This window comes from Alligator mississippiensis, chromosome 1 (assembly GCF_030867095.1).
Source record: "Alligator mississippiensis isolate rAllMis1 chromosome 1, rAllMis1, whole genome shotgun sequence".
Classification (NCBI taxonomy): Eukaryota; Metazoa; Chordata; order Crocodylia; family Alligatoridae; genus Alligator; species Alligator mississippiensis.
The window spans coordinates 386962290-386989609 of NC_081824.1; the positions used below are offsets into that span (position 1 = coordinate 386962290).

Genomic DNA, 27320 nt, shown 5'->3' on the forward strand with positions numbered 1-27320 from the left:
GTTGAAAGTGTGAAATGTTGTAATTCGAAACACTGTAAGTCAAGGACTGCCTGTACTTAAATTTTTCAGGTTTTTACATGTCTTTGAGTGATTTTTCTGATTATTGTTTGTTTTCAGGTAACTTTTCCAGAATGTGTCAGGTGGATGACAGTAGAGTTTGACACGCTATGTGGCACTGCTCAATCAGAAGATGTACTTCGCTTGTTAATTCCTGTTAGATTTGCTCAGAACTCAGGTTTTGGACCAAAGCAAACCTCTGTTCATGAAAATCTTAATTCTTGGATAGAACTAAAGAAATTTTCCGGTTCATCTGGATGGCCTACCATGGTTTTAGTGTTACCAGGTAAAACAGTTGAGAGTTTACGTTTAAAAAATAAAATAAAATTTAGGACTTTGAAGTGTAGTCCTTACATAATTTAGTAGTTAAACTATGATCATTTCCAGGAAGTAATTTTAACTTAATAGTAGAAATGACTTCTTTTTTCAGACAATATGAAGTTCTTAATGAGGGTGAAAATTACTTCCAAGTGATTTTCATTAAATAATGATTCTAAATTGTTTGGCTTACCAGTTGGAATATGTAACTACAAAACTCTGCCCAAATTTTGGAACGAGTGGCCAGTTATAGTCATTGGCTGTACAGTCTGTGGGGGGGGGGGGGATCAATATTCATTTTCTTATATGAATTGCAGATTTGCACACTACTCAAGATATTTTTCTCTATATCAAGTTCATAGTCTCTAATTGACATACTTATTTTCAGAATGTAGAAGGTGGCAAGAGGAACAGTTGAAATTAAGTTCATTTTGTTTAGTTTAATTCCAATGTTTCCCTTCAGGAAATGAAGCACTGTTTTCCCTGGAGACTGCATCAGACTATGTGAAAGATGAGAAGGCTTGTTTTTATGGCTTTAAGTGTTATGCAATCGGTTATGAATTTAGTCCAGGATCTGATGAGGTGAGAATAAGTTTAACTACTATAATTATGTAAATTAGCCTGCCTTTTCTAAAGGCAAATTATTGTATACAGTCCTTTTAAGTTCTACTTTTGCTTACGTAACATTAGCAAGATATAATTTTAAATAATCTTAATATACTTTTAAACTGCTGTTGTGTGAAGAGTCACTGTTTCAAGCTTTCATCTAATTGCATGAAGTTTTCTCAATCTCAATTTAATACTTCTTACATTCTCTATACATATTAGGTATTATCAGTTTCATTCTTTTTATTTATTATATCAAAAGTTTTCAATATTCTTATAAATTTGTCTTAAGCTCCTCTCCCAGGATTCATTACATTCAGCCATCCAGAAGATTGAGGAGTATTCTAATTCATATATTTTTAGCATCGTACACTGTATGAACACAGCCTTCATATTTGTTCCCTATCACCAGAATCTTCAGAAGATAGTGTAAAACCATTTCAGTAAAAAGAAGTCAAGACGATGATTAATGAGAACAGATATATTTTTTTTTTCCCCAAAAATGCAGGATTTCAGTTCACTCAAGGTTTTTTTGTTTTTTTTTTTCTATATATTAAGTTCAGTCTAATCTGACCTGTTTTATTTCCTGATGAATGAAAGTTGACATCCCTTAATATGTTTTTATTCTACACAGTGAGCACGTATACACGTGCCCCCCACAGAGCCTTTATTACTGCACCGTCATCTAGTACTTCCTTTTGGACAGTTATTTTTAGAAGGTGCAAAGTCGTAGTGATGTGCTATAATGAGGTAGCTCATCACTATAGCATTGTAGTGTCGGCATCGTAGTTTGTGCCCGGCAATGTAGCGTCACATGTAAACATGCAGAGTGTAACTGCATATTTTTAAACCTATAAGTATTCTCTTAAATCTTCTGAAGTTTATCATCTCACATTACCCATAAAAGTAAGTTTTGCAAGTTGTTATTTCTTCTTTGCTTCCTTGAGTACATCTTTGCATTCTTACTTCTGGGTTGGCTGCCCTGGTGTTGAGCTATGAAACTACTTTAGAAAGCCTTTTGGTAGGCCTCCAGGAAAAAAAATTACTTAAGCGTGACACCACTTTAAGGGGTGTACTCTTCCATCCATGTTGGTTTTCTTTTCTGAAAAGAGCAAACAGAATCAAAGGGCCCCTTGGGATTCGGAGCGGGGGGGCAGCAAAGGCACCAGTCCCAGGGCTCAAGTGCCTATATACTAATGCTAGGAACATGGGAAACAAGCAGGATGAACTAGCGCTCCTGCTTGCACAAAACATCTATGACTTAGTGGGGCTAACGGAAACCTGGTGGGATTCATCCCATGACTGGGCGGTACATATTGAGGGCTATAGATTGTACAGAAAGGACAGGGTGGGGAAGAAAGGGGGGAGGGGTTGCGCTCTGTCAGTGAGCAATATACATCAACCCTCATCAAGATGGAATCCAAGGATGAGGAAGTAGAAGGATTGTGGGTTAGACTACATGGGGGGCAAGGAGAAAGGGATTTGGTGGTAGGGGTGTGCTACAGACCCCCACATCAAGAGGAAGAAAGAGATTCGGGACTCCTGAGGCAACTCTCGGAGACCATAAAAGCTAAAGAGGCAGTAGTCGTGGGGGACCTAAACTACCTGGACATCTGCTGGGAGACGCAGACGGCAAAGTCCCACCGCTCACGCAGGTTTCTAACCTGTGTACAGGACCTCCACCTGACACAGGAGGTACATGGTCCCACTAGGGAGAATGCCATACTGGATCTGGTATTGGCATCGGGTGATGACATGGTAGCGGACCTCCAGATTGATAGCCATCTAGGGGACAGTGATCACCTAATAATAGAATACACCATAAGACGGCAAGTGGCTAAGGTAACTAGTAGGGTGAAAGTGCTAGACTTTAGGAAAGCTGATTTCAATGAACTCAGGCGATTAGTCAAGGACGCACTGCAGAGTAGGCGATTTGAAGAAATGGAAGCCCAAGAAGGGTGGCTGTGCCTTAAGGAAACGATCCTTCGGGCACAAAGCAAGATGATCCCCGAGCAAGGCAAAAGAGGGAAAGGGGCCAGGAGGCTTCCCTGGCTGACCAGAGAAATCCAGGGCAGCCTAAGGGACAAAAGGGGAGCACATAAAAAGTGGAAACAGGGAGAGATCACCAAAGATGAATATACCTCCTCTGCTCGTGCTTGCAGGGAGGCAGTTAGACAGGCCAAAGCTACCATGGAGCTGAGGATGGCAACCCAAGTAAAAGACAACAAGAAATTGTTTTTTAGATATATAGGGAGTAAAAGGAAGGCCCAGGGAGGAATAGGACCCCTGCTAAATGGGCAGAAACAATTGGTGACAGACAGGGGGGACAAGGCTGAACTCCTCAACGAGTTCTTTGCCTCAGTGTTCCTAAGTGAGGGGCAGGACAAGTCTCTCACTGGGGTTGTAGAGAGGCAGCAGCAAGGTGCCAGACTTCCATGCGTAGACTCTGAGACAGTGTAGAGTCACTTGGAAGAACTGGATGCCTTTAAGTCGGCAGGCCCGGATGAGCTCCATCTGAGGGTGCTGAAGGCACTGGCCGACATCATTGCAGAGCCACTGGCGGGAATATTTGAACGCTCGTGGCGCACAGGCCAAGTCCCGGAGGACTGGAAAAGGGCCACCGTGGTCCCCATTTTCAAAAAGGGGAGGAAGGAGGACCCAGGCAACTATAGGCCAGTCAGTCTCACCTCCATCCTTGGCAAAGTCTTTAAAAAAATTATCAAGGCTCACATTTGTGAGAGCCCGGCAGGACAAATTATGCTGAGGGGAAACCAGCACAAGTTCGTGGCAGGCAGATCGTGCCTGACCAATCTAGTTTCTTTTTATGACCAGGTTACAAAACGCCTGGACACAGGAGGAGGGGTGGATGTCGTATACTTAGACTTCAGGAAGGCCTTCGATACGGTATCCCACCCCATACTGGTGAACAAGTTAAGAGGCTGTGACTTGAATGACTACACAGTCCGGTGGGTGGCGAATTGGCTTGAGGGTCGCACCCAGAGAGTCATGGTGGATGGGTCGGTTTCAACCTGGAAGGGTGTGGGCAGTGGGGTCCCGCAGGGCTCGGTCCTTGGACCGATACTCTTTAATGTCTTCATCAGCGACTTGGACGTGGGAGTGAAATGTACTCTGTCCAAGTTTGCAGGTGACACAAAACTATGGGGAGATGTAGACACGCCGGAGGGCAGGGAACAGCTGCAAGCAGATCTGGACAGGTTGGACAAGTGGGCAGAAAACAACAGAATGCAGTTCAACAAGGAGAAATGCAAAGTGCTGCATCTAGGGAGGAAAAATGTCCAGCACCCCTACAGCCTAGGGAATGACCTGCTGGGTGGCACGGAAGTGGAAAGGGATCTTGGAGTCCTAGTGGACTCCAAGATGAACATGAGTCGGCAGCGTGACGAAGCCATCAAAAAACCCAATGGCACCTTATTGTGCATCAGCAGATGCATGACAAATAGGTCCAAGGAGGTGATACTTCCCCTCTATCGGGCACTGGTCAGACCGCAGTTGGAGTACTGCATGCAATTCTGGGCGCCGCAATTCAAGAGGGATGCGGATAACCTGGAGAGGGTCCAGAGAAGGGCCCCTCATATGGTTAAGGGCCTGCAGACCAAGCCCTACGAGGAGAGACTAGAGAAACTGGACCTTTTCAGCCTCCGCAAGAGAAGGTTGAGAGGCGACCTTGTGGCTGCCTATAAGTTCATCACAGGGGCACAGAAGGGAATTGGTGAGGATTTATTCACCAAGGCGCCCCCGGGGGTTACAAGAAATAATGGCCACAAGCTAGCAGAGAGCAGATTTAGATTGGACATTAGGAAGAACTTCTTCACAGTTCGAGTGGCCAGGGTCTGGAACGGGCTCCCAAGGGAGGTGGTGCTCTCTCCTACCCTGGGGGTCTTCAAGAGGAGGATAGATGAGCACCTAGCTGGGGTTATCTAGACCCAGCATTCTTTCCTGCTTATGCAGGGGGTCAGACTCGATGATCTATTGAGGTCCCTTCCGATCCTAATGTCTATGAATCTATGAATACCGCTATGGTCCCTGGATTACATTTTCCCTTTGTCTAACTTAAGACTGTATTGGAAATAGTCCTTTGAGAGTAGCATAGGATAATTTTATCTTTCCTTCCTTGTTTTTCTATTCTGGGAATCATTGGAACCTTAAAGGCATGACTCTTGATGAATGATCACACTTCAGGTTGTATAAAGGAATAATCTTTGGTGTAAACCTGGACAGCCTTTATACCAGAACATTTTCTCAAACTTTCAGAAGTTGAGAGTCCCTAATAAGTGATAACTCAGGAGATGGCCAGTACAGATGACAATTTTTTTGTTGGACAGCTAAGATATGGTTACCTCATTTGTCTATGGCACCATCTTAGTATGGTATTTCAAAATACCTTGCAGTGTTGGTCATTCTTCACTGAATGCACGTAGGTTTGAAAAGAGAGTGACCAAGCTTAAGTATACCCACCCACCCACCAGCCTCACTGGTGTGTCCTCCTTCACTTAGTTGTCCTCCAGATGTTTACAAATAGATTTCTTTATAATATATAGTATTAGACTACTGTAAAATATATAATGTGTGTGTGTGTGTATATATGTGTATATAAATATTAGTTTCTTGAGTGCTTTATATTATACTAATATACTCCACTATAGATTTTCTTTATTTATATATATGTACACAGCGGCTGCCACTGCTGCATACACCCCTTGGGGAGACGTGTGTCCCCCAGATCTGTGCACTGGGCAAGGGTAGGCTGCCGCTGATAACTCGGGGTCAAGGGCTGCACCAGCCTCTTTCTGGCGGGGACTGGGCCTAGCCTGCACTCAGAGTGGACAGTGGTGGCACTGGGAGGTGGGGTCTATGGGATGGGCTATAGCCACCCCAAAATTCGCAATAGTCCCTCTTCCAGTGCTGCCCCCGCCCACCCTGAGCTCAGCAAGGGTCCAATCCCGTCTCCTCCCCGCCTCCCCTGGTAAAAAAGGCTGGCACAGCCCTTAGTTTTCAATGTATCTAGGGCTTAACATTCTGCTCTTCCATTTGGGAAAACAGGGTTTTGGTCTTTATTTAAATAGGAGTCCATGCCCACCTTCTTTCAGATGGTGAACTGCTTGCTAAACTCCCACCAATGGGAGTGCCTGGAAGCCACAGTTTATGCAACAAAAAATTCAGGATTCATATCCGAGTATTTGTAGTACCAGTCTATAATCTCCTCTGCTTCAGAGTTCAATGTAACATAAGGACTCTAGTTAGGGATAGGATAGTGTAGTTGGAGGGAAAGGTCTCTTTTATAGAGTAGAATCTTGATCCTCAAACAATCTCTCATGTGCCTCTCAACTGACATGGCAGTTCCTCAACCTGAAACCAGAGTGCCATATTTCACAACTGTGAATACAGTGCAAAAGGGTAGCTCTAGACAGTTACTGGCAAGTAGCTTCTCTCTTCTCTTTCTTACTGTACAGGAAATCCTAGCTGTTTGTGGGTTCAGCATTCGTGGTTTCAAATATTCGCAAATGCTGAGCCCGCATCTTAAATACACTTACAGGAGTGCCTTGGGAGCTCTGCGCTTGCTGCTGCTGGGCTCCTGCCACCACCGCCGGGCTCCCGTCACTGCCAGCACAGCCGTGCCCTGCCCCACAGCCGCTGGGGGCACTGTGTTCATGACATCCATGAATGCAGTGCTGTATTCGTGGATTTTGCCATTCGCGGGGATCTCCAGAACAGATCTCCCGTGAATGGCAAGGGTCACCTGTAGTCTTCAGTGTGTTGCCTTCTAACTTTGACTGGGAAATCTTTTGTTGCGTCATGAAAAGGGTAAATAAAAAATTGTCCTTATCTATACTATTATTTTTATTTTCTCTCTGGGTTCATTTCCCTTCGTTTTGTTGCCCCTGCCTTATCATAGGGCAGGATTCTAGATAACCTTGCTCACATTGAGTAGCACCTTGTTTAATAAGCAGTCGCACTGAACCTTGACGATACACATACAATCCAGTTCTGTGCAAGTTAGGAAGTCCATATCTTCTCTGTATGTAATCATTACACAGATCCTGAGATGTAGTTGAACTATTAAAGAGTCTGTACATGTGCTCTGGGCTGGAGGTGAGGAGAAGGGGGCGTGCTTTAATTAATGGATCTGAGAATCACTCTGATTAAAGTGCCCACAGCATCCTGTGTATTCAGTGTTCGGCACTTCAAAATGGCAGCGGAAATGCTTGAACTAAAGCTCATTCAATGAGCTTTAGTTTAAGCACCCCTTCCCCTGTTTTGAAGCGAGGGGACACTGAGTAGACATGACACAGAGGCTGCTGGAGCACATTAATTAGCACATGTCAGAGCAGACTCTATTAATCTGAGTATTTGTCTTTATTAATTGAGTCTGCTCTGACGTGTGCTAATTAGCATGCATCAGAGCAAATGTCTGGCATGTGTGTAGGTTACCTTAAATTCTGTTTGCTTAAAATCCAAGATGCTTGCAGTGTTCGTCTTGCACAAGATAGATCTCCTTGTTAGAAACAACAGAATGACTATAGCCCTTTTAAGATGGCCTACAAAATACTCTGAGACCAGTGTATATGGAAGAAGGTCTGAGAGCTTCTTCTAAGAGTCAACAGCAGGAGAAGTTTGGGAGGACAGATAGCTTTCCCCAGGACAGAATCAAGAAGTGGAAGACAGGGAGCTCTTGAGTAATGTTTCATGTAAACTGAATGCATGGGATAGCTTAGAGGGACCGTTGCTCTAGGGTATTTATGTATTATTAATTTTTTGAATTTTTTCAAAGTTTCTATTCTACAGACTAAAGGCTATATAAAATATTAATCTTACAATTTTCCCTAAACCCAAAGCATAGCAACAAACAACAGTTAATAAATCCTATTAACTAGATAATTTGCTTCCAACTATTTTGTACTGTGACCCCCTTAAAACAACAGCATTGTAATTTCAGGATCCTTACCCTGGAAAGCAGGCTGAAAACCCTTGAAGTAGAGCACAATATTAGTGTCTATCCGTCACAAATATTGTGTGTCACACTGCTAATCCAGTTACTTGATTTTGTTTTCTGAAAATATTTTGCTTAAAAATCTTCTGTCTTTTTGAAGGGTATCATTCAGTTAGAGAAAGAGTTGGCCAATCTAGGAGGATCGTGTGCAGCAGCTTTAATGAAAAAAGACCTAGCACTTCCCATCGGTAAGCCTCTATTAATCAAGTTATACATTATGTACCTTGTTTTGTGAATGCCTCATTCAGTACATTTCTAGTTGTGGATAACCTCAAAGTGAAAATGTTTTTTAAACTAATAAGAGTAAATAATGCTGGGATCTCAGACGAGAGACTATTCTGGAGGTCCTGTAAAGGTAGACCAGGATTGGCCATGATCTAAGTAGACGGCTCATTTTTATGTCTCTTCAAATTTTAATCATTGTCTCCTGGGCCCAAGTCAGTAACTAGATGGCATGTTCATATAAGAGCTCCAGTTGCAATACACAGTGCAGCACAGAGTTGCATGCCAAGGCATTTAGTATAGGTACCGTGGGATTGAACAGGAGCCACAATATTTTGCAGCCAACGATACCAGAGCCAGTACTGTCATTCAAAGCAAGCTGTCACCGGCATCCCACAAAGTCCCTGCTAGATTTTGTAGGAGGCACATCTTGGCTTTGGCCTTTCTGAATTTCTTTTCTAAATGACAAGGTATTTTAAATTGGATTCATAGGCATTAGGGCTGGAAGGGACCTCGGAAGAACATCGAGTCCAGCCACCTGCCCCAGGGACAGGAAGTCAGTTGGGGTCACAGGATCCCAGCAAGATAAACATCCAGTTGACTCTTAAAGGAGTCCAGAGTAGGTGCTTGCACCACCTCTGGCAGCAGTCTGTTCCAGGCCTTGGGGGCTTGATAGTAAAAAAGTTCTTCCTTATGTCCAGCCTGAAACGGTCTTGCAGGAGTTTGTGACCGTTTGACCTTGTCATCCCTTGGGGCTCTCTGGTGAATAGGCATTCCCCCAGATCCTGATGCACACCCCTTATATACTCATAGGCAGCCACCAGGTCCTCCCTGAGCCTGTGCTTTTCCAGGCTGAAGAATCCCATAGCACTCAGCCTCTCATCATAAGGCCTGTTTTCCTGCCCTCTGATCATGTACGTGGCTCTCCTCTGGACTCTGTCAAGCTTCTCCACATCCTTTTTAAATTGTGGAGCCCAGAACTGGATGTAGTATTCCAGCTGCGGCCTCACCAAGGCCGAGTACAGTGGGAGGATAACATCCTGGGATTTGCTAAAGAAGCATCTATGGATGCAGGCCAGAGTTTTGCTCGCTTTGCTGGCTGCAACATCACATTGGTGGCTCATTCATCTTGTGGTCAGTCATGACCCCAAGTCCCTTTCAGCTGTGGTGCTAGCAATCGTAGCACTGCTGAGCCTATAAGCATGCTACAGGTTTTTCTTCCCAAGGTGGAGTACTTTGCATTTTCATGTTGAAGGCCCTCAGGTTTTCGTCTGCCCATTTACCCCAAAGTTTGGTGTCATCAGCAAACTTGGCCAGTCTGCTTCTGATACCAGTGTCCACATCATTAATGAAGATGTTGAGAAGAATAGGCCCAAGGACGGAGCCTTGGGGGACCCCACTGGTCACGGCGCGCCACAAAGATTGACTTCCATCAACTACCACTCTCTGGGTCCGACCTCGGAGCCAATTCCCCAGCCAGTGGACTGTGATGTAGCCGAGGCTGCAGTTGGCCAGTTTTTCTATGAGATTAGGCTTAATGTTTACTTTATGTCCACAAAATCTGGTGTCCAGTAGTTCTTTGAGAGCTTTGTTCTTCATGCAGAAAGAGGTCAGAGTTTTTTCAGGGATTTTAGCATAATTTCCAGGAGTGGATGTAATCTTTGAAGATCTTGAGGTTGGCAGTGAACATAGTGCTCATTCTAATGATGATGGTTCCTTGACTGCTGGAAAAATGTCTGATTTATATGAGCTTTCTCAAATGAAAGCACATGAAGTTTTCTCCATCATGTCCAGCATATTGTTTATGCTGGGTATGGCATGGTATGTAAACTTTGAAGAGCAATGGAGCTGGTAAAATCCTTCTGGTGGTCCAAATCCATGCCAGCCTGCCAATCAAACTGTATACTTACAAGGGAGGAAATAAGTTGTAACGTGGGGTGGCACTTGATGGCCCTGAAAAAAATTGAGCATCTGTCCACTAAGACTTTACAGGTGTCAGTGAAAGTGGTGCTGATTCAAAGGAGACCAAGTGAAAGAGAGTTCAACTGTCACTGTTTCAATGTTTTGCTTTCCTGTAAAACTGCATCAGTTCATCTTATAAAAACTAGAACTTGACTGCAGCAACTTAGACCTAGCCTAAATGTAGTGTGTTCCCAATGAGTATTGTGAGGTCAGCCAGAAGAACTCCCCCTCCTACCTTCACCCCCTGAGCTGCTTTACTGTGGCAAGGGTGACATATATAGGTTGTCAGCTTCCTCGTCTGGTTTGCTTTGTTTTAATGTGGTGTGCAAACACTTGCCTCACTCCACCTTTTTTTAATCTTACCAGTCTGGTAATAACACGAAAAGGTCTGCAAGCCATTGGCCCAGTCCTTACCCATTCAGTTGGAAGTTCTTAAAAAAAATTGGAGTAGGTTTCATTCTTGGCCCTGGCTTTTGTTGTTGTTTCTAACGATCAGGGATCCTGGTTTTCTCTGATTTAAAAAAAAAAAAAAAAAAGACAACTGGAAGGCAATTTGAACTTCATGTAAAAATCCTTAAAGGAGAGCACTCAGTCATACTTATAGATTTCCCAAACATACTGTTCTGGAGAAACTAAACTTACATGAACATTTCTTGTGTAAAATGTCATTTATTTCCTTGTACCCTGAATTATACAACCCTGCATGTATAAAACATTGTCCAAAAACAAAATTTTAACTTTATTAGAAATGATTAGAATGTTTTCACACTGTTAAGCTGGGTATATGGTTACAATTTTAAGTTATATCCTGATGTGCAGTGGTAAATGCATTATTAAGTAGAACTAGAATTTAATTTCAGGTGCAATATTAACCTATATGCATTTCTATTTGACAGCAGGTAATGAATTTGAAGAAGATCTTGAGATTCTGGAAGAGGCTGCATTGCAGGTATAATAATGCTTTTAATATTAGAAGGTACTTCTTTATTCATTTTCACTGGAATCTTCACTTCTTTATCACTGTTAAAGAATTACAGAGTTTACCCTCTGTAGCACTTCAGCCTTGGCCCTAAAGCTTTATTTACCGTTTACTTCTTAGTTAGTGTATTTTTATTCCTGATTCAGTGTCATCTCTGTATTAAGTGGAGGTACTCTGCAATGAAATTAGAGGTGCACCAATTTATCAGTTGCATATCGGATCAGCACCAATAAAAGGAAGATTAACATTATTAGCTATCACCTTTTTTGAGCCAGTGTAGCTAGTGTCACCAATAGATGCTGTATACATGTGCACAATTATAAAAGTGCTCTTTTAGAACTAGACTTGGAGAGCAGTGTCCTGCAGATAAATCTGTGGGGGGAAAGGGACATGGGGGAGGGAAGTCCCATAGAGGGGGCAGATCATGGCCTGCACAGTGAGGGAGGGAGGGAGTGGTGCAGGGGCAGGGTAGGCTCTCCGCAGCCAGGCTGGTGAATGTGCCCCTGGGGCTAGGAGTGGGACAGAGCTGCAGGTGGCTTGTCCAGAGGGTGTGGGGAGTGGAAGTGGCTCTCCACCACTGCACGCACCCATGGGGCAGGCCTGGGGGGCATGTGCCCCCCCCCAAACTTGTGCTTGGGAATTGGGCAGGCTGCCCACTGAGGGCTTGGGGCCAGGGGTTGCACCAGCCTCTTCCTAGTGGGGGAGCTGGGCTCTGAGCAGGAGGGCCTGGGGTGGGCAATGGCAGCAGCGCTTGGAGGGTGGCTGTAGCCTCCCAACCTCCCCCAAGTGCCACCCCTGCTTGGGGCGCTCTGCTGCTTTTTCCTTGGGAGCCCTGCACTGGTCACGCATCCTGTAGTTGACCCAAAAGCAGAGTGCCCCGAGCAAGGGTGGGGCTTACGGGCCTATAGCCACCCCAAAATTCCCTGTAACCTCCCTGTAGGTTCCCCTCCTGGTGCTGCTACCTGCCTGCTCAAAGCCCTGCCTCTTCTCCTCCCCCCCGCCCCCCGGCACGGGAATAGACAGCTTCTGGCTCCAAGCCTGCAGTGGGCACCCCCACCCTTGCCCCATGCACAAATCCACAGGGTTACCCTCAGAATAAATTTTCTCAGAACAGATATTCATAGATTGTAAGGCTGGAAGGGACCTTGGAAGATCATCGGGTCCAGCCTGCACCAAGCAGGAAAGATAACTGGGGGTCAGGTGACCCCTGCAAGGTGATGGTCTAGTCTTCTCTTGAGGATTTCCACAGTAGATAATTGTACCATCTCTGGAGGGAGCTTATTCCACAGTCTGGACACCCGGACTGTAAAGAAGTTTTTCCTAATGTTGAGCATGAATCGATCTTCCAGGAGTTTGTGGCCATTACTCCTGGTTTTCCTCTCGGGTGCTCTGGTGAACAGTTGCTCACCGAACCCTTGATATACTTCTCTAGTGTAGCGGTAAGCTGCGTTCAAACATGGCAAATTAGGTGAGCCAATATATTTTGAGAATGAAACTGGGTTTGTTTGGAATTTTTATTAGAAACTGTTTTTCTGATGTTACGAAAATGAGCTCTATCCATATCAGGATGGGCATAAAAAGAAAAACATATCTGCTTAAATATTTTCTTGTGCATATTAATGTTAACATTGATCAGATCAGGGATGCGGTAGCAGAGTGGTTAAGATGCCTTACTGTAGGTCTCAAGGCATGAGTTCTAGCCTTATCTAGACTTGTGCCAAAGGCTGTGACTTCAGCTGTAAATGGGTACCTGCTTATTCAGGCTGAGAAGTCAAAGATTACCAGGTGTGATGCTAGGCAGATCACTCCTGTGTGTGCTGTTGGTGACAAAAACTGTTGTACCTTTCACGCTAACTCACTGGATGGATCTCCAGATTGATAAAATGCCATGTACTACAGTTGTAACTATTACAGATTATTTCTTAGTAAACATATTTGTATTTTTTCCTCCTTAGTGTGACTGACTGGTGCAGATAGATGGGGTTTGTTTTTTTGTCTTCACAAAGAGCTGATGATGAATTGAAAACAATCTACACCTCATTTTGAAAGCAGAAATCCCAGTTCCTTCCAGATTCTCCTGAGGAATAGCTAGTGCCATAGTTCAGTATATCCTTTGGAGCACCTTGAACTTGTCTCAGCTTTCAGCATGGTAAAACAGGAAAAGAGGCTATAAGAGATTGTTCAGGGTCAACAAGGAGTATCTAGGAAATTATGCTTTTATCAGCTGTCCAGTGGGTAAATATATATTAATTCAGAGGAAGCCTATACTGGTGGAGCGCTGATGCTAATTTACTGGGTATTCAGTACATTCTACTGCTTTGCATTTTTTCTGGCCTTCCTTTTTTAAGTACTGTCCCTGAGGTTCATGTATTGTGAGATTACATGAATCAAAATTACTCAGACTGAACAAAAGATACTAGAGATGGAGAGAGGAGTACCATCTATTTCCTGCAAAACAGAAGAGTTTCTCAATGATCACCACATTCTCATGAAGACTGAGACTGGATGCCATTGTTGTTACTTAATGGAAAACTGTCAAATTTAAGATGTTTATTTGGCTGAAAATACTCTCAATTTTTATTCCAAAAGGTGTGTAAATCTCACTCAGGCATTCTTGGAAAAGGCTTAGCACTGTCTCATTCACCAACAATAATAGAAGCTCTTGAAGGGAACCTTCCACTGCAGATGCAAAGCAATGAACAATCCTTTTTGGAAGATTTCATTACCTGTGTATCAGGTTCAAGTGGTGGACGGCTTGCAAGGTAATGTAACTTGTGGGCCTGTAACTTAATTTTTTTTTTACAGTTGTAGTAAAATAGAAACTTCAAATGCTTTAGTTTGCTTATGACTTCGATTTTAATTATGTACTAAAATTTTAAAATTTCTTTTGTAGTCTTATGGTTGTTTTGTATTAGTATCAGCATAAAGGAAAGCTGTTAAATTGCTCCTCGAGTTTTTTTTTCTCCCATTCATCATGGGGATAATGAAGTCTTATCTTAGAATTGAGTGCCTGCAGGCAGCTCCAAGTCCTGTTCTGTTCCCCTTTTAACCAATTCCCTTGCTGTTCTCTGGCTGCTTGCTGAGCCAGGGAGCAGTGGGAGAGTCAGCCCCAAACTAGAGAGTAGTCCAAAATCCAGCACTGCTTTCCCTGTAGCTGTCTGGTTCAGCAGGGAGCAAGAGAGTGGATAGAGAATCAGCACAAAGCCAGAGAACAGTAGGGCCCAGCATGCAGCCAGGGAGTGGCACAAGAATTAGTGCTGGGTCTTACTGATGTTTGGCTTGAGCTGATTCCCCTGCTGTTCCCTGGCTTTGTGCTGGATGTTGCAGTGCTCCTGGCTTCCTGCTGAGTCAGGGAGCCACCAGCTTCCCACCACAGGGCCATCCAGGAGTGCAGCATGTGGAGAGGGAGAGGGCTAAGTGGCTGGGGGAAGATGAAGTGGGATTGTGAGGCATATGTGAGTAGAGGGGGGCAGACACCAGGGGGAGAATGGCATGTGGGGACATGGTGCAGGTCAGGGGAGGGCGGATGGCACAGGGCTGAAGCAGAGTGCAGGAGGGTAAAGGCTTGGTATTGGATTGCCTGCCCTCCTCCTCCCCCTCCCGCCACTTGCCTTCTAGCTGCTTGCCCTTCTACTGCTGCTTTCCTTGCCACAGTGGTGAGGGGGATCAGTGTAAGGTGACACTCCAATAATTAGATTCTTCACTTGGAAAAGTAAGAAATTTATAATTTTCCATGTATAAACTTAATTTGGGGGGACATCTTAAATTCAAAGCCATCTTGGATTCAAATAAATACAGTGCTTCAGAGTTTGGTTTGTATATCCTTAATTACAATTCAAGGTAATTGTTTTAATGTTAGAGGGACAAGAGTTGATAATCTTTGTGATTTGAAAAGAATGGGAAACACTTTAAAGTTAAATGTTTGTACATTAACTTTGCTGTAGATGGCTTCAGCCAGATTCATATGCTGATCCTCAAAAGACATCCTTGATTCTAAATAAGGATGACATCCGATGCGGTTGGCCTACTGTTATTACAGTGCAGACAAAAGATCAATATGGAGATGTTGTTCATGTTCCAAATATGAAGGTAACTGTTTACAAACTATAATCACTTTGGCTTGTCTTTCAGTATGTGTTTGTCAAAATCTTTTGTGGAACAAAAAATATATGCCAAGGTGGGGTCAGTGATTGAACAACAAAAAATAAATTTATATTCCAAATTAATTTCCTTACTATTCCTATGAAAATATCATCTTGTTATAGTGCTTACCAGAATTTCAGATCCTAAAATGAGGAGAGATGGGAGTAAGAGTAAGTCTAAGGGTAAAACAGTCTTTTGAGACTTAGATGGGTTTTTTATATAAGGGCTCTTAGAACTTTAATACAAAAAAATGGAAGTAGTAGTCAGTGAAATACCAAGCGTATGTAGAAAAGGAAATAAAGGCATCTGAGAAAAGCAGTAGTGGGAAACACAGAATAAGATTTTGGATAGGGAAATGGAAAAGGAAGCAAAAGAGAAAATGAAACTTCTTATTCATTAGGTTTTCGCTTCTTACTGTGTTTTGGTAGGTGGAGGTCAAGGCTATTCCTGTTTCCCAGAAAAAAACATCTTTGCAACATGAACAAGTGAAAAAACTCCAAAGGATACCAGGAAGTCCTGCAGCAGCTGCTTCCCCGGTCACTGACATGACCTTTGGAGGACTCCCTTCACCAAAACTCGATGCTTCTTACGAACCTATGATAGTGAAAGAAGCTCGATATATTGCTATAACAATGATGAAGGTAAATTAGTCATTCCAGCAATGCAGTTATTAGTTCCTATTTTCCGATGAACTTATAAAATAGCATTTTGTAAGATGAGGGGGGAGGGAAAGAACTGTGTTCATTAGACATGAGCTTCACAGATGTAGAATATAGCTCAGAACTTAAAAGAAATATTTGTTCGGGTGTCAGTGATATGTGCAGACGGAATAAAATTCTAATCGGTAACATGTATTAAGTACTTTTAAAAGGACCAGTTTCATAAAGTTTTAACACAATTATGTGTCTAATAAGTTGAGCAAAAGAAAATTTCAAAAAAGGCCATTCTTCCTGTCATGGAGCATAGAACCTGGTAACAGCAGACATTTGGGATCTAAAATATTACTGGTGGGCTATGCAAGTCATGATAATTCTACCCCTGCTTTCCTGTCCCTTTTCATGGAATTATTTTGGCAAGGAACTATTATAGCAGTGAGTACTTCCATTCATAGGAGAAACAGAAGCACCGCTTTAGTACAAGGGGAAGGCATTTTTATTCCAATTTCCTAACACCCAAATAAAAAGGATGGTGATTTAATTCCTAAACTTGAAGGTTCTCAGTGCTTCCAACTTGCCACATCCAAGTTTAGAATAGTATCCCTAAGCCCATAATTACAGTGCTAGATCCTTAGGATTGACCTATCATTTTTGACCTGCAAGATGCTAGGTTTCCAGTCTCCATACATACATGGAGCCATGTCCCACCTTCTAAACAGGACAGAATGACTATCAAGACTATGTAGTAGTTTTTGGTTTATCTACAGCTTTGGGTTTTCTCCAAGTCCTTACTAGGAGTGGCAAGTCAAGGACAGCGTTCACAACCTGGCTGATTTTGAGAGAGGTCATTTTATCTAGTGCACATTTCTGTTCATCAAATTCTCCTCCTCTTCTTCCTTAAGAAATGAGCGCATCAGAAATTCACAGAGCAGCAACATGGGCCATTAGTCCCTATGGAGCATCAGTAACTAGTGTTGCTTCTGGCATAGCTGTGTTTCATTCTTCAATAGTCTCTGAACACCTGGACAGCACATCTTGAAGAGCCAGTTGTTATAAAGTATTTGTTTTGGTTTGGTTTTTTATTGGGGTCATGAGTCAGTACTGCATCATGCAAAATTAATAGCTCACATTGCTGTCAAGGTGGCTCTGAGCAATAGCCCTTCAACAAGGCTTCAAACACCTTTCTCATATAGGATGACTTTCTAAAATATCATTAAGTAGTTGAGAAATGTTTCCTCTATAAATACATAATGGAATTCATAACTGGATACCTGCTTTATAGCAGAAGGCATATAAGGAATAACATTATGTGTTAATATGTTTTAAAATTATGCTGCATCAATACTGTAACAGTACAGGTTTTGCATGTGTGAGTAAAGAGCATGTTAATACCCACAGTCTTTAAATAAAAAATCGAAGTCTAAAGGTTTGTCCAGTTTTAACACAATTCATAATGATTTATGGATTATTCAAACGACTTTATTCTTTCCTGCTTCATAGAACTGTCTCCAATTTTTATATTGTAGACATTTTATTAAATACCTGTGATTGCAACCTAGAAAAAACTCCCTTGCTTAATAGAGATCAGTTTAGGGCAGTGGTCAGCAATATTCTTACCTGGTGGGCTAGAATGAATCACATCAGGTCTGAGACGGGCTGGCACTAGGACCCACATGCTGCTGCTTCTTCTCCCCACCACCTGGTTGTGGAGCAGGGAAAGCTACCAGCCATAGCACAGGCTAAGCAACCTGCTGCTCAGCTGCACTGGGGGCAGGGCCCCCACCACTGAAATCCCTAACTGCGGACTGTATCCAGTGACTTTGTGAACTGATCTGGTTCAAATGCCTTAGGTTGCCAACCCCTAGTTTAAGGGAATAGAATTGATACAGTCTTTTTATCTCTGCCCTGGTTTAGCTTTAACTAAAAGTAGTTAACTTCCCATGGCTGTTTAGCCTGTCTGAAATAAACTGATAATCATCATCCAACTTCTAATAGATGGGTTTCCTACCCAGTATACTGTAATCATTCAAATCAATGGTTGCAGATGGCTTAAGTATTATAAATGAAGATAGATCTGACTTAGCCCTAGAGTCTGGGTCTTCACAAATAGATTCAGGAATACAAGTAAAGCTGAATCTGGGGACTGGACTAGATGATGCTTGAGATCTGTTCCAACCCTATAATTCCAGTTTTTTTCAGAGGGATTATTCCTGAATTTTCATGAGTAATAAGTACACCCAAAATGATCACTTCACAGATTGTGTTCAACTTTGTATCGGTTTCCTTGTTAACACTTCATGTTGCACAACCAATTCAATTTCTATATTTGAGAAACTTTTTTTACATTAAAACTATAATAGCGTTGATCAAGTGCAAGATTTTGTTTTAAAATGTGATTTATGTATTTTGTTTCATAGGCTTATGAAAATTATTCTTTTGAAGAATTACGCTTTGCCTCACCGACGCCTAAGAGGTAAAAAACAAACAAACAAACAAAAAAAACAAAACCCCCAAACCAACAACAACAACCCCCAGCCCCCAAAGAACAGCAACGGCAAACAAAAACTTGCACCGAATTTTCTTTAACTGTCACTAATTACACCCACTTCTTAAATCTTATTGATGTCAGAGCTGTGTGTTTTAACCCTAAAATAGACGTATTCCAGATTGGTTGATTTAGGTGTCAAAATTCTGGAAAGCATTTGCTTTATGAGGAAACCTCAAATGTACATTTTCTTTTTATATTTCGTAAAACTACAGGGAATTTTGCATACAAATGTTGAATGCTCATTTTACTTGTTTGAATTCTTCACCTGAATTCAGTCTCCGAGTGGAAGATCACATTTATTTACTGCAGAGATTATTAACATGGTTAAGACAAATTTAAGGCAACAAAATGATTGTATGAATGCTGTGGAATAAAAACGAAAAATAAATAAGTAGAACAATATATTTCAAAAGATATTCAAGAAGCTGATGTTTGGTTAATTATTTCAAAATTGTTTTATTTATTCTAGACCCAGTGAAAACATGTTGATTAGAGTCAACAATGATGGCACTTACTGTGCTAATTGGACTCCAGGAGCTGTTGGTCTCTACACTATTCATGTTACTATAGATGGCATTGAAATAGGTATTTGGTTTTCATTATTTTTACGCAACAGCAACAAGTGATCAGTTGGTATTTATCTACAGTATTGTTCTGAGGTTTCAAGTGAATGTAATATTCATAGCAAAAATTACCATATAGCTCTTGGATCAAAAGCATGTTATCCAGTCTCTTTTCTCACCACCCATAGAACAAACTACTCACTATTGTCAAAAATTGAAAACAAATGAAAAATTGTACATTCTTAGGACTAACCATCTAAGGATATAACTAGATATGAACGTAGGAAAATGAGTAGCGATTAGTGGACTTCATCCTTGACTAAGCATGTATTACTTGACTAAGTAACAGTCTAGCAATGGCAGAAAAATACGTGGGGGTTACAGTGGACAGTAAGCTGACTATGAACCAAAAGTGTGCCTTTGTTGCCAAGAAGGCTAACGACATACTGGGCTACATTGGTAGGTGTGTTGCTAGTAGGTCAAGGGAAGTGATTATTCCCCTGTATTCAACACTGGTGAGGGCACATCTGGAGTATTGTGTCTAGTTTTGGGCCCCCCACTACAGAAAGGATGTGGACAAATTGGAGAGAGTCCAGTAGAGGGTAACGAAAATGGTTATGGGGCTGGCACATAATGACTTCTGAGGAGAGACTGAGGGAACTGGGCTTATGTAGTCTAGAGAAGAAAAGCATGGAAAAGGGAATTTAATAGCAGCCTTCACCTTGCAAGAGGGTGGAGCTGGACTGTTCTCAGTGGTAGCAGATGACAGAACAAGGAGGAATGGTCTCAAGTTGCAGAAGAGGAAGTTTAGGTTTGATATTAGGAAAAACCTTCTCACTAGGAGGGTAGTAAAACACTAGAACAGGTTACCCAGAGAGGTTGTGGACTTCCCATCCATGGAAGACCCGGCTAGACAAGGCCTTGGCTGAGATGATACAGTTGGGTATGGTCCTGCTTTGAACAAGGGGTTGGACTAGATGACCTTTTAAGTTCCATTTGAACCCTAATTTTCTATGATTCTAAGCATGTATGCAGTATATAAGTTTTGAGGAAGAGAAAAAGAGTGTCTGTATTTAGACATGCTTGCTAAAATTAAGCATTTTAAAAAAGGTTCTTTAAATGTGTCAGGTGGAAATGCAGACAAGGGAAAAAGAGCCTTTTGCTCAAGGAGGTGAGCTTTTAACCAAAATATGCAGTAGGCAGAACTGCTCAAGTGCCTACTTTGCTTCAGTTTTCATTTAAAAAAAAAAAAAGCTATAACATGGAGACTAACAGTATAAACAAACAGAAAATGGGAGAATTCTGAAAATAATAAATGAAGAGTGTAGCAGAGAACTTTTGACAAACTTGAATTGATTTAAGTCAACGTGAACTGATGAAATTCATCTCTCAGTTCTGGAGGATCTAGCTACATTAATGGTAGTATTGCTTGTAAGACATGGGAGGTGGTAGTACTATGTTCAGTACAGGTTGGGCTTCAGCTGGAATGTAGTTTTCTAGTTTTGAACGCCGCTATTATAAGGACATAAAGGAACGGAATGAAGTCCAGAGGAAGACAGCAAAGATGTTAAAGGGGGTGGAAATCAAGTTTTATGAGGAAAGTTTGAAGAAAGTATGTTTAGTTTGGAGAAAAAGATTTGGCATGAGAGCAGTTTTCAAATACTTGAAAAGCTTTCTAGAGAAGAGGAGAAAATTCTCTGTAGCAGGGGAGAATAGGGGTAATAGTTTTAAAATACTGTAAAGATGAAATCTCAGGAATGACTTCCTAACTGTAAGAACTGTAGGACAATGCAGTGAACTGCCTAGGGAACTGAAGGAATTTTCTCCATCAGAGATTTTCAAGAAAAAGTTCAGTAGCTTTAAAAATAGTCCTCTGTTTGTGACCCCTAGGCTAGGGACATTCAAAAAGCCTGATCCTGAATTGATTCAATCTTTGCAGGTTAGTCTAACCTGGCTAGGTTAAATCACTTTGTAACTGCACAAACATCCCAGACATACAGGCACATACCTGCAGTGGCTCAGGCTAGAAGCTGGGGGCAGCTAAAGCAGCCCTTCCTTCCCTTGGACACCACTGAGCTGAGGGGGGCTTGACCAGGCCCCTGCAGGGTGCTCTGATTAGCCCAGCAGGGAATTGATTAGTGTTTATCACCCCATTAAGAAAACAACAGAGACACATTACCTGTTGATTCAGCATGGAACATAGCCAGCATGTGGTCTGCTAGCTAATACACAGACACCTCTTGGCAAGGCAGAGGGGAGGGGGGAATTCCTGCTTAGTGGGGAAGGGGGGAGCAAAGAGCTCTTCTAAAACAGCTTTTCCAAGGAAGGACATTAAGCTACCTGTTGATGAGCTCCAAAAAGCCTGTCTGTCTTGGCCGTCTCCCACAGCATGGACTGTAGCCAGCATGTGATCTGCTAGCTAATGCTGAGGTGTCTGCATAAGGCAGACAGGAAGAGGGAATAATCCCTGCTTAGCGGGGAGAAGCCAGGCAAACGCTGCTGTGCCTGTAAGTTTCTGCCGAGCAGCAGCCAAGGAGCAGAGGGGAGGGGCCAGCCCTGCTGTGGAGCAGAGAGCCCTGCCAGCCCACAGAATATGCTGGGATGCTGGGGGAGTCTGATTGCATAAACCAACATTGCATAAACCAGTTTGACCCAAATCAGTTAAGTCTGATACTACATTCAATCAGGTTTACCTTAAACCAATTTTAGCCATTCTAAAACTGGTTTATGCACACTGAACATCTGTTCTGTTACAGGTTTAAACCAGTTTCTGATCGCTTAAACCAGTTCATGTAATGTCTGTCCCTAGCAGTGAGGTCCTTTCCTCTTCCGGAGTTCTTTTGTTTTATTCAAAGTATGAAAGCATTCTTCCTTCAAGCTCTCATTTACATGTTTTTATTTGTGAGTGTACTCAGCCCCACAGGTCTCATATGGAGCTTTTTTTTCCTTCCCTCCTCCCCTCCCCCTTTTTTTTAACCAAAGCAGTATTCATAATAATGCACATTCTGGTCCCTCCTCTGAGACTCCCTCCCACACCACTAAGTGAAAGGGCAGATCACACATTCTGTTCTTCAGTATCTTTCAAACACTCTCTGCTTTGCTTCTTTACTTGTTTTACTCAATATTTTTCAATGCTCATTTTGTTCCTTTGGCTCTTATTTCCTCTTCCTGTCAAAAAGACATTTGTTGTTTCATTTTTTTTTTCCCTGTCCCTTTTGGTGAGATTTTGGAAATACGCACCAGCCTCTCATTCAAAAAAGAGGCACTCCGGTTATGGTATTGGTTTATCTGCCATCAAGTTACCTTTTTTGCTGTTTACCTCTCTAGTCTTTGCAGTATGACAGCAGACCATTTAAGTCATGTCTGGTCTGCCTACGAGGAGTGGGAGATCAAGAATTCCATTCTTTCGCCTGTTTTTGATAGGGTCTTCCAGTGATAAGACCTGTTTGCAGCCTTGTACCAAACAGAAAGTGCCAGTTCTTTGTTCCAGGGCTGGTCTTCGTTCAGGTTCCCCTTCTGATTCCACTGTAGAAAGATCTATTATATGCCTTCAGTTCCCTGACTCCATGGGTTAAAAAGATGCATGAGGACCAGTCTCAAATTAGCCTGATTATCCAGACAACCTTGATTCCAAGTCCTTGCACTTAGCCAGGTCAGACTGCATTTCTCTCCTATTGCTTATTGACCTGCTGTCCCAAGACAAAGGTACAGTACTCCATCTGGATCTGTCCTTGGGCTATAATAGCTGCTTAGATGCTGTATCGTTCCACAGTTAAAACAGAACTGCTTGTCCCCTGTTAAAGATATACTTACCCACATCAGAAAAGGTTTCTGTGAAACATATCTACCTGACACTAAAGCACTTTGCCTCTGATTAATATTGTTTGGCAGAACAGATTTCTCCTCTTCATAAAAAATGAATATTGTTTTGTTTGGTTTATTTGTCTGATTGAGCACACCTGAAGTTCATGTATTTAGTATCATTTATGCTGCTTTGGGTCCCTGTTAGACACTTTGTGCATTAATGAGCAAGACAGCGTTTTACAGCATGCTAGATAGCCAGGTCAGAAATAATTAAGTCATCTGATTGCCATATGTGCCTTTACAACAGTTTTAATTTTCATATTTAACTTTTACCATTAACCTTTGTTTGATTACAGATGCTGGATTAGAAGTGAAGGTAAAAGATCCTCCAAAAGGGATGATACCACCTGGAACTCAGCTGGTCAAACCAAAAGCAGAACCTCAGCCAAACAAGGTTTGGAGAACTAATGGTTCAAGTAATTCAGTTTCTTTGAATGTTAGCATGTTGAGATGGTAATTACAGAATATACATCAGAATATTTTTTAAACTACTTTTAGTTTTTGAATGTCTACATATAAAAAAAGGGAAAATATTTCAAGGCCTTTCTTGTTGCTTGAGTTCTTTCCATTAGATTTGAAATTTTCACAGTAACTGGCTTCCACTTGGTATGACACCCAAGCACACAGGTAATTGAACAGCTGTCATTTAACAACCCTGAGATTGTTCACCAGACAAGTAGTAATGTCTTTTATTTGGTGCTGTATTTATAATGCAGGGTAGGCAAACAGTACTGGGTTCAGAGCAAAAAATTACAGGTTGAAGCCAGCAAGGGCAGCTACAGAAACAATTTGAGCAAAAATCTTCATCCACTTATGTTTGCAGTAAGCGCTGAAACTTTTATTTTGATGTTTATTTGGCCTTTGCTATTTGTTTGGTTGCATCCCCCTCTTTTGGTCTCTTCACTTACGATCATAGAAAATCAAGGTTGGAAAAAATCTAAGGAGGTCATCTAGTCCAACCCAGGCTCAAAGCAGAACCATCCCCAACTGGATCATCCCAGCCAAAGCTTTGTCTAGCCAGGTATTAAAAACCTCCAAGGATGGAGATTCTACCACCTCTCTGGGTAACTTGTTCCAGTGTTTTACTACCCTCCTAGTAAGAAAATTCGTCCTAATATTTAACCTAAACTTCCCTTGCTGCAACTTGAGACCATTGCTCTTTATGTCATCTGCCACCTCTGAGAACAGTCTAGCTCCATCCTCTTTGGAACTGCAGTTTGAGCCTGATGATCCAGCCAGCTTTCTTTCTACCTTTAAGTCCTTTATCCAACCTCTGCTTCCTTATCTTGCTTGTAGGAATGTTGTGAGAAATTGTATCAAAAGCCTTGGTAAAATCAAGGTATATCAAACCCATTGGTCTCCCTGCATCTGCATAGCCAGTCATCTTGTCATAGAAGGCAATCAGATTGGTCAGGCATGACTTGTCCTTGGTGAATCCAAGATGACTGTTCCTAATCACCTTCTTCTTCAAGTGCTTAGAAATAGATTGCTTTGAGGACTTGTTCCATGATTTTTCCAGGGACTGAGGTGAGGCTGACCGATCTGTAGTTCCCTCCTTCCCTTTCTTAAAGATGGGCAATATATTTGCCCTTTTCCTCAATATTACCTCTCAGTTACCTCTCCGACTGCCACATGTTTTCAACGATAATGACCAGTGGCTCTGCAATTGCATCATTCAACTACCTCAGCACCTTCAGGTGCATTGTATCTGGCCCCATGGCCTTGTACATGTCTAGCATTTCTAAATAGTCCCTACCTTTTTTTTTCACCACTGTTGGCTGCTCACTTCTCCTTCCCCTTCCCACCTTTCTCCCAAAAAACCTCTGCTTCCAGGTGAAATAGTCTGGGAGATGACCTTGCTGTTGAAGATAGAGGTAAAAAAAGACATTGAGTACTACAGCCTTTTCAGCATCATCTATCACTAGATTGCTTGCACCATTCAGTAACTTCTTCAGTCTTACCTATGCTTCTCTGCATTTTCCCTTCCTCTTCTCCCTGTTCCCTTTTTCCCATTTCCCATCAGATCCATTTTAAGTGGACTAATTTTTAAAGTATGTTGATATTTTTGTTGTACCTACTATATTACCTGTTACCTAAAAATATTACTATCAGGCAGACTGCTAGGAGTTTCAGTGGGCAAGGAAAGAGTAACCTAGTAGGTTAGGTTATCAAGCTTTCTGTTGAAAATAGTCATTGGTGATAAACTGACACCCAGATATCCTTTTCTAGAGTTTATTATTTGAGGCTTCAGCCTACCTCAAGAGCCATAAAAATGTGGCAAATACGCGTTTTTCTCCATTTAATCATCCACAGAAAGAAACTGGCATACCTCCTCCTCATGTTCAGGATTTTGTTTTTAGGGGTCCTTCATAGTTTTCATGGTCCGAAAGAAATTGGGTAATCCGACAAAAGTAATTGATTTCCTAGTTTACAGAAGATCTTGTGGCCTTTCAATGATTTCCCAGCCATCAGTATTTATGACTTATTGTTTTCCTTGTCTTATTCATTTCTCATTCTTCACCTTTAACAGCTTTGCTCTCACAGTATTTGCTGCTTCTATTCATGCTCTTGCTCTGTGGAAGGTATGTGGCAGCAGTATCTGTGACTAGATTGACTTACTCTGCTATTCCTTTAATTGTTCTTTTGAATATATTCTTTGAAGTATTCTCCAGTTTGCTGGGTGGTGGGGGGATTCATGGAGCTAACTCGTTTATCTCTTTCTCTCTTTATCTGCACTGTGTTTTTTTTCGGTCTCATCTGCAAATACTAGTTCCACTATTGTCTCTGTGCTGAGGGCTGACATCCATCTCCAGAACTATCTCTTGTCCTTACTAAAGTATAGATCTCTCTCCAACATCTCATTGATTCTTCATTGCCTGGAATTCAGCATGGCCAAACCTCCAGCTGCTCCCCACAGGCATTCCTTATGATTTCCTTTCTCAGTCACTTGGAACAAGATGACCATTCTGCCTTTCACTCCAGCCTGTAACCTGGGAATGGCTTTTTAATTCGTCTTCATGCCCAGTTTATTTTTTAAATTGTGCAGATTCCTTTTATATAGCATCTAAAATGCAGTGTTCCCTAACCATCACACAGCAAAAACTCTCACCCTGCCTCATGAATTCATGCCTTCTTTTTTTGCTTGCCTTGGCAAATGGATCCTTGTACTACTGATAACCATTCAGAATGCTGCGGCAAAGATCATTTATATTGTGCATGTCCCTCCTCACTCATTCTCTTTTCCATATCACATCAAACATAAGTACTTTAATTTTCAAAACCCTTCATAATCTCTTTCCACCATATCCTTTTGTTTTTGTTCAGAAACAAGAGGTAGACTTAACTTCCTTGTTTGGACTCTGGGATCAACTCTTTCATTCACCTGCTAAATCTTTAAAAATTAAAAATGTCTGTGCTCCCTGAAGTGCTCCCTATAAACCTCTACAAAGCTAATTTCCTTAAGTCTTCTTTGCTAGGTTGCCTGCAAAAAATGTGATGACTAGCCTTTCACCAAGAGTACAACTTTATAATGCTGATCGATGTTGTCTCATTGTTTTCTTATACTCATCTGTCTCCACCTGGTTATCCTGCCTTAGACTGTTGGCTGTTTGGGGCAGGGGCCATCTTTTTGTTCTATGTTTAGAGCACTTAGCATAGTGGAATTCTGGTCTGACTGGAGCTTCTAGGTGTTGTAGCAATAATAAGTGCATTAAAGATTTTTTTTCTTAGGCATATAAAGAGTGACAAAATACTATCTCCTATGGGGATTTTGTTTGTTTGTTGTTTTTTTTTCAGTTGTAAAAATACATTTATTTGATTTGATCAATGTGAATCGAGGAATTATGCTGAAAAATGTGAAAATAATTAAATAATTGCAGGGCATTTTACTAAGAATTGATACTACAATAAAATGGGGATATTTGTGGATGCATTGATAAGGGCATTATAAATAAGACACAAGAACTGATTATTCCCCTCTACTTATTGCTGTTGAGGCCTCAATTACGATGTGTCCAGTTTTATGCACTTTCTCTGTATGTCTAAACAAAGTGATTCCAGAGGAGAGCAACAGGTATAATGTATAGAAAATATGACCTCTCCAAAAACCTTCCTTCATCCTTTTTTTTTAATTATTTGAATTAAACTATGGAACACAACTCAACTTAGCAGTGGAACTTACTCAACTTAACATTCTGCCAACCATACAAGGTAGTATGAATGGGTAGAATTAGGATTGCTCTTGGAAGTGCAGAGGAGGAAATAATTTGCATATTTTTGTAATGCAAAGTTGTTTTAATGTTTGTTAACTTTAGTGACTTCAGGGTTAATTTTTAATATTGGTTAGCATTGGTTCAACCATTAGATTATAATATTATGTATAAGGGTTACACTG

General features: G+C 41.7%; 1 protein-coding gene across 19 annotated transcripts in view; it reads left to right on the forward strand.

The window, feature by feature from the left end:
• The window catches only part of MYCBP2 (MYC binding protein 2), a 289476-nt gene that overhangs the window by 170720 nt on the left and 91436 nt on the right, over positions 1–27320 (forward strand). For 14 of the 19 annotated variants that reach the window (XM_059712849.1, XM_059713661.1, XM_019488555.2 and 11 more), the window contains 10 exons: positions 118–343; positions 839–957; positions 8091–8178; positions 11071–11123; positions 13743–13915; positions 15098–15242; positions 15725–15937; positions 18370–18425; positions 18970–19085; positions 23224–23321. In XM_059712849.1, the coding sequence (XP_059568832.1) occupies positions 118–343; positions 839–957; positions 8091–8178; positions 11071–11123; positions 13743–13915; positions 15098–15242; positions 15725–15937; positions 18370–18425; positions 18970–19085; positions 23224–23321 (1287 nt within the window). The remainder of the gene's footprint in view (positions 1–117; positions 344–838; positions 958–8090; positions 8179–11070; positions 11124–13742; positions 13916–15097; positions 15243–15724; positions 15938–18369; positions 18426–18969; positions 19086–23223; positions 23322–27320) is intronic. The other 5 variants (XM_059713416.1, XM_059715644.1, XM_059718223.1 and 2 more) reach the window with 1 other exon arrangement.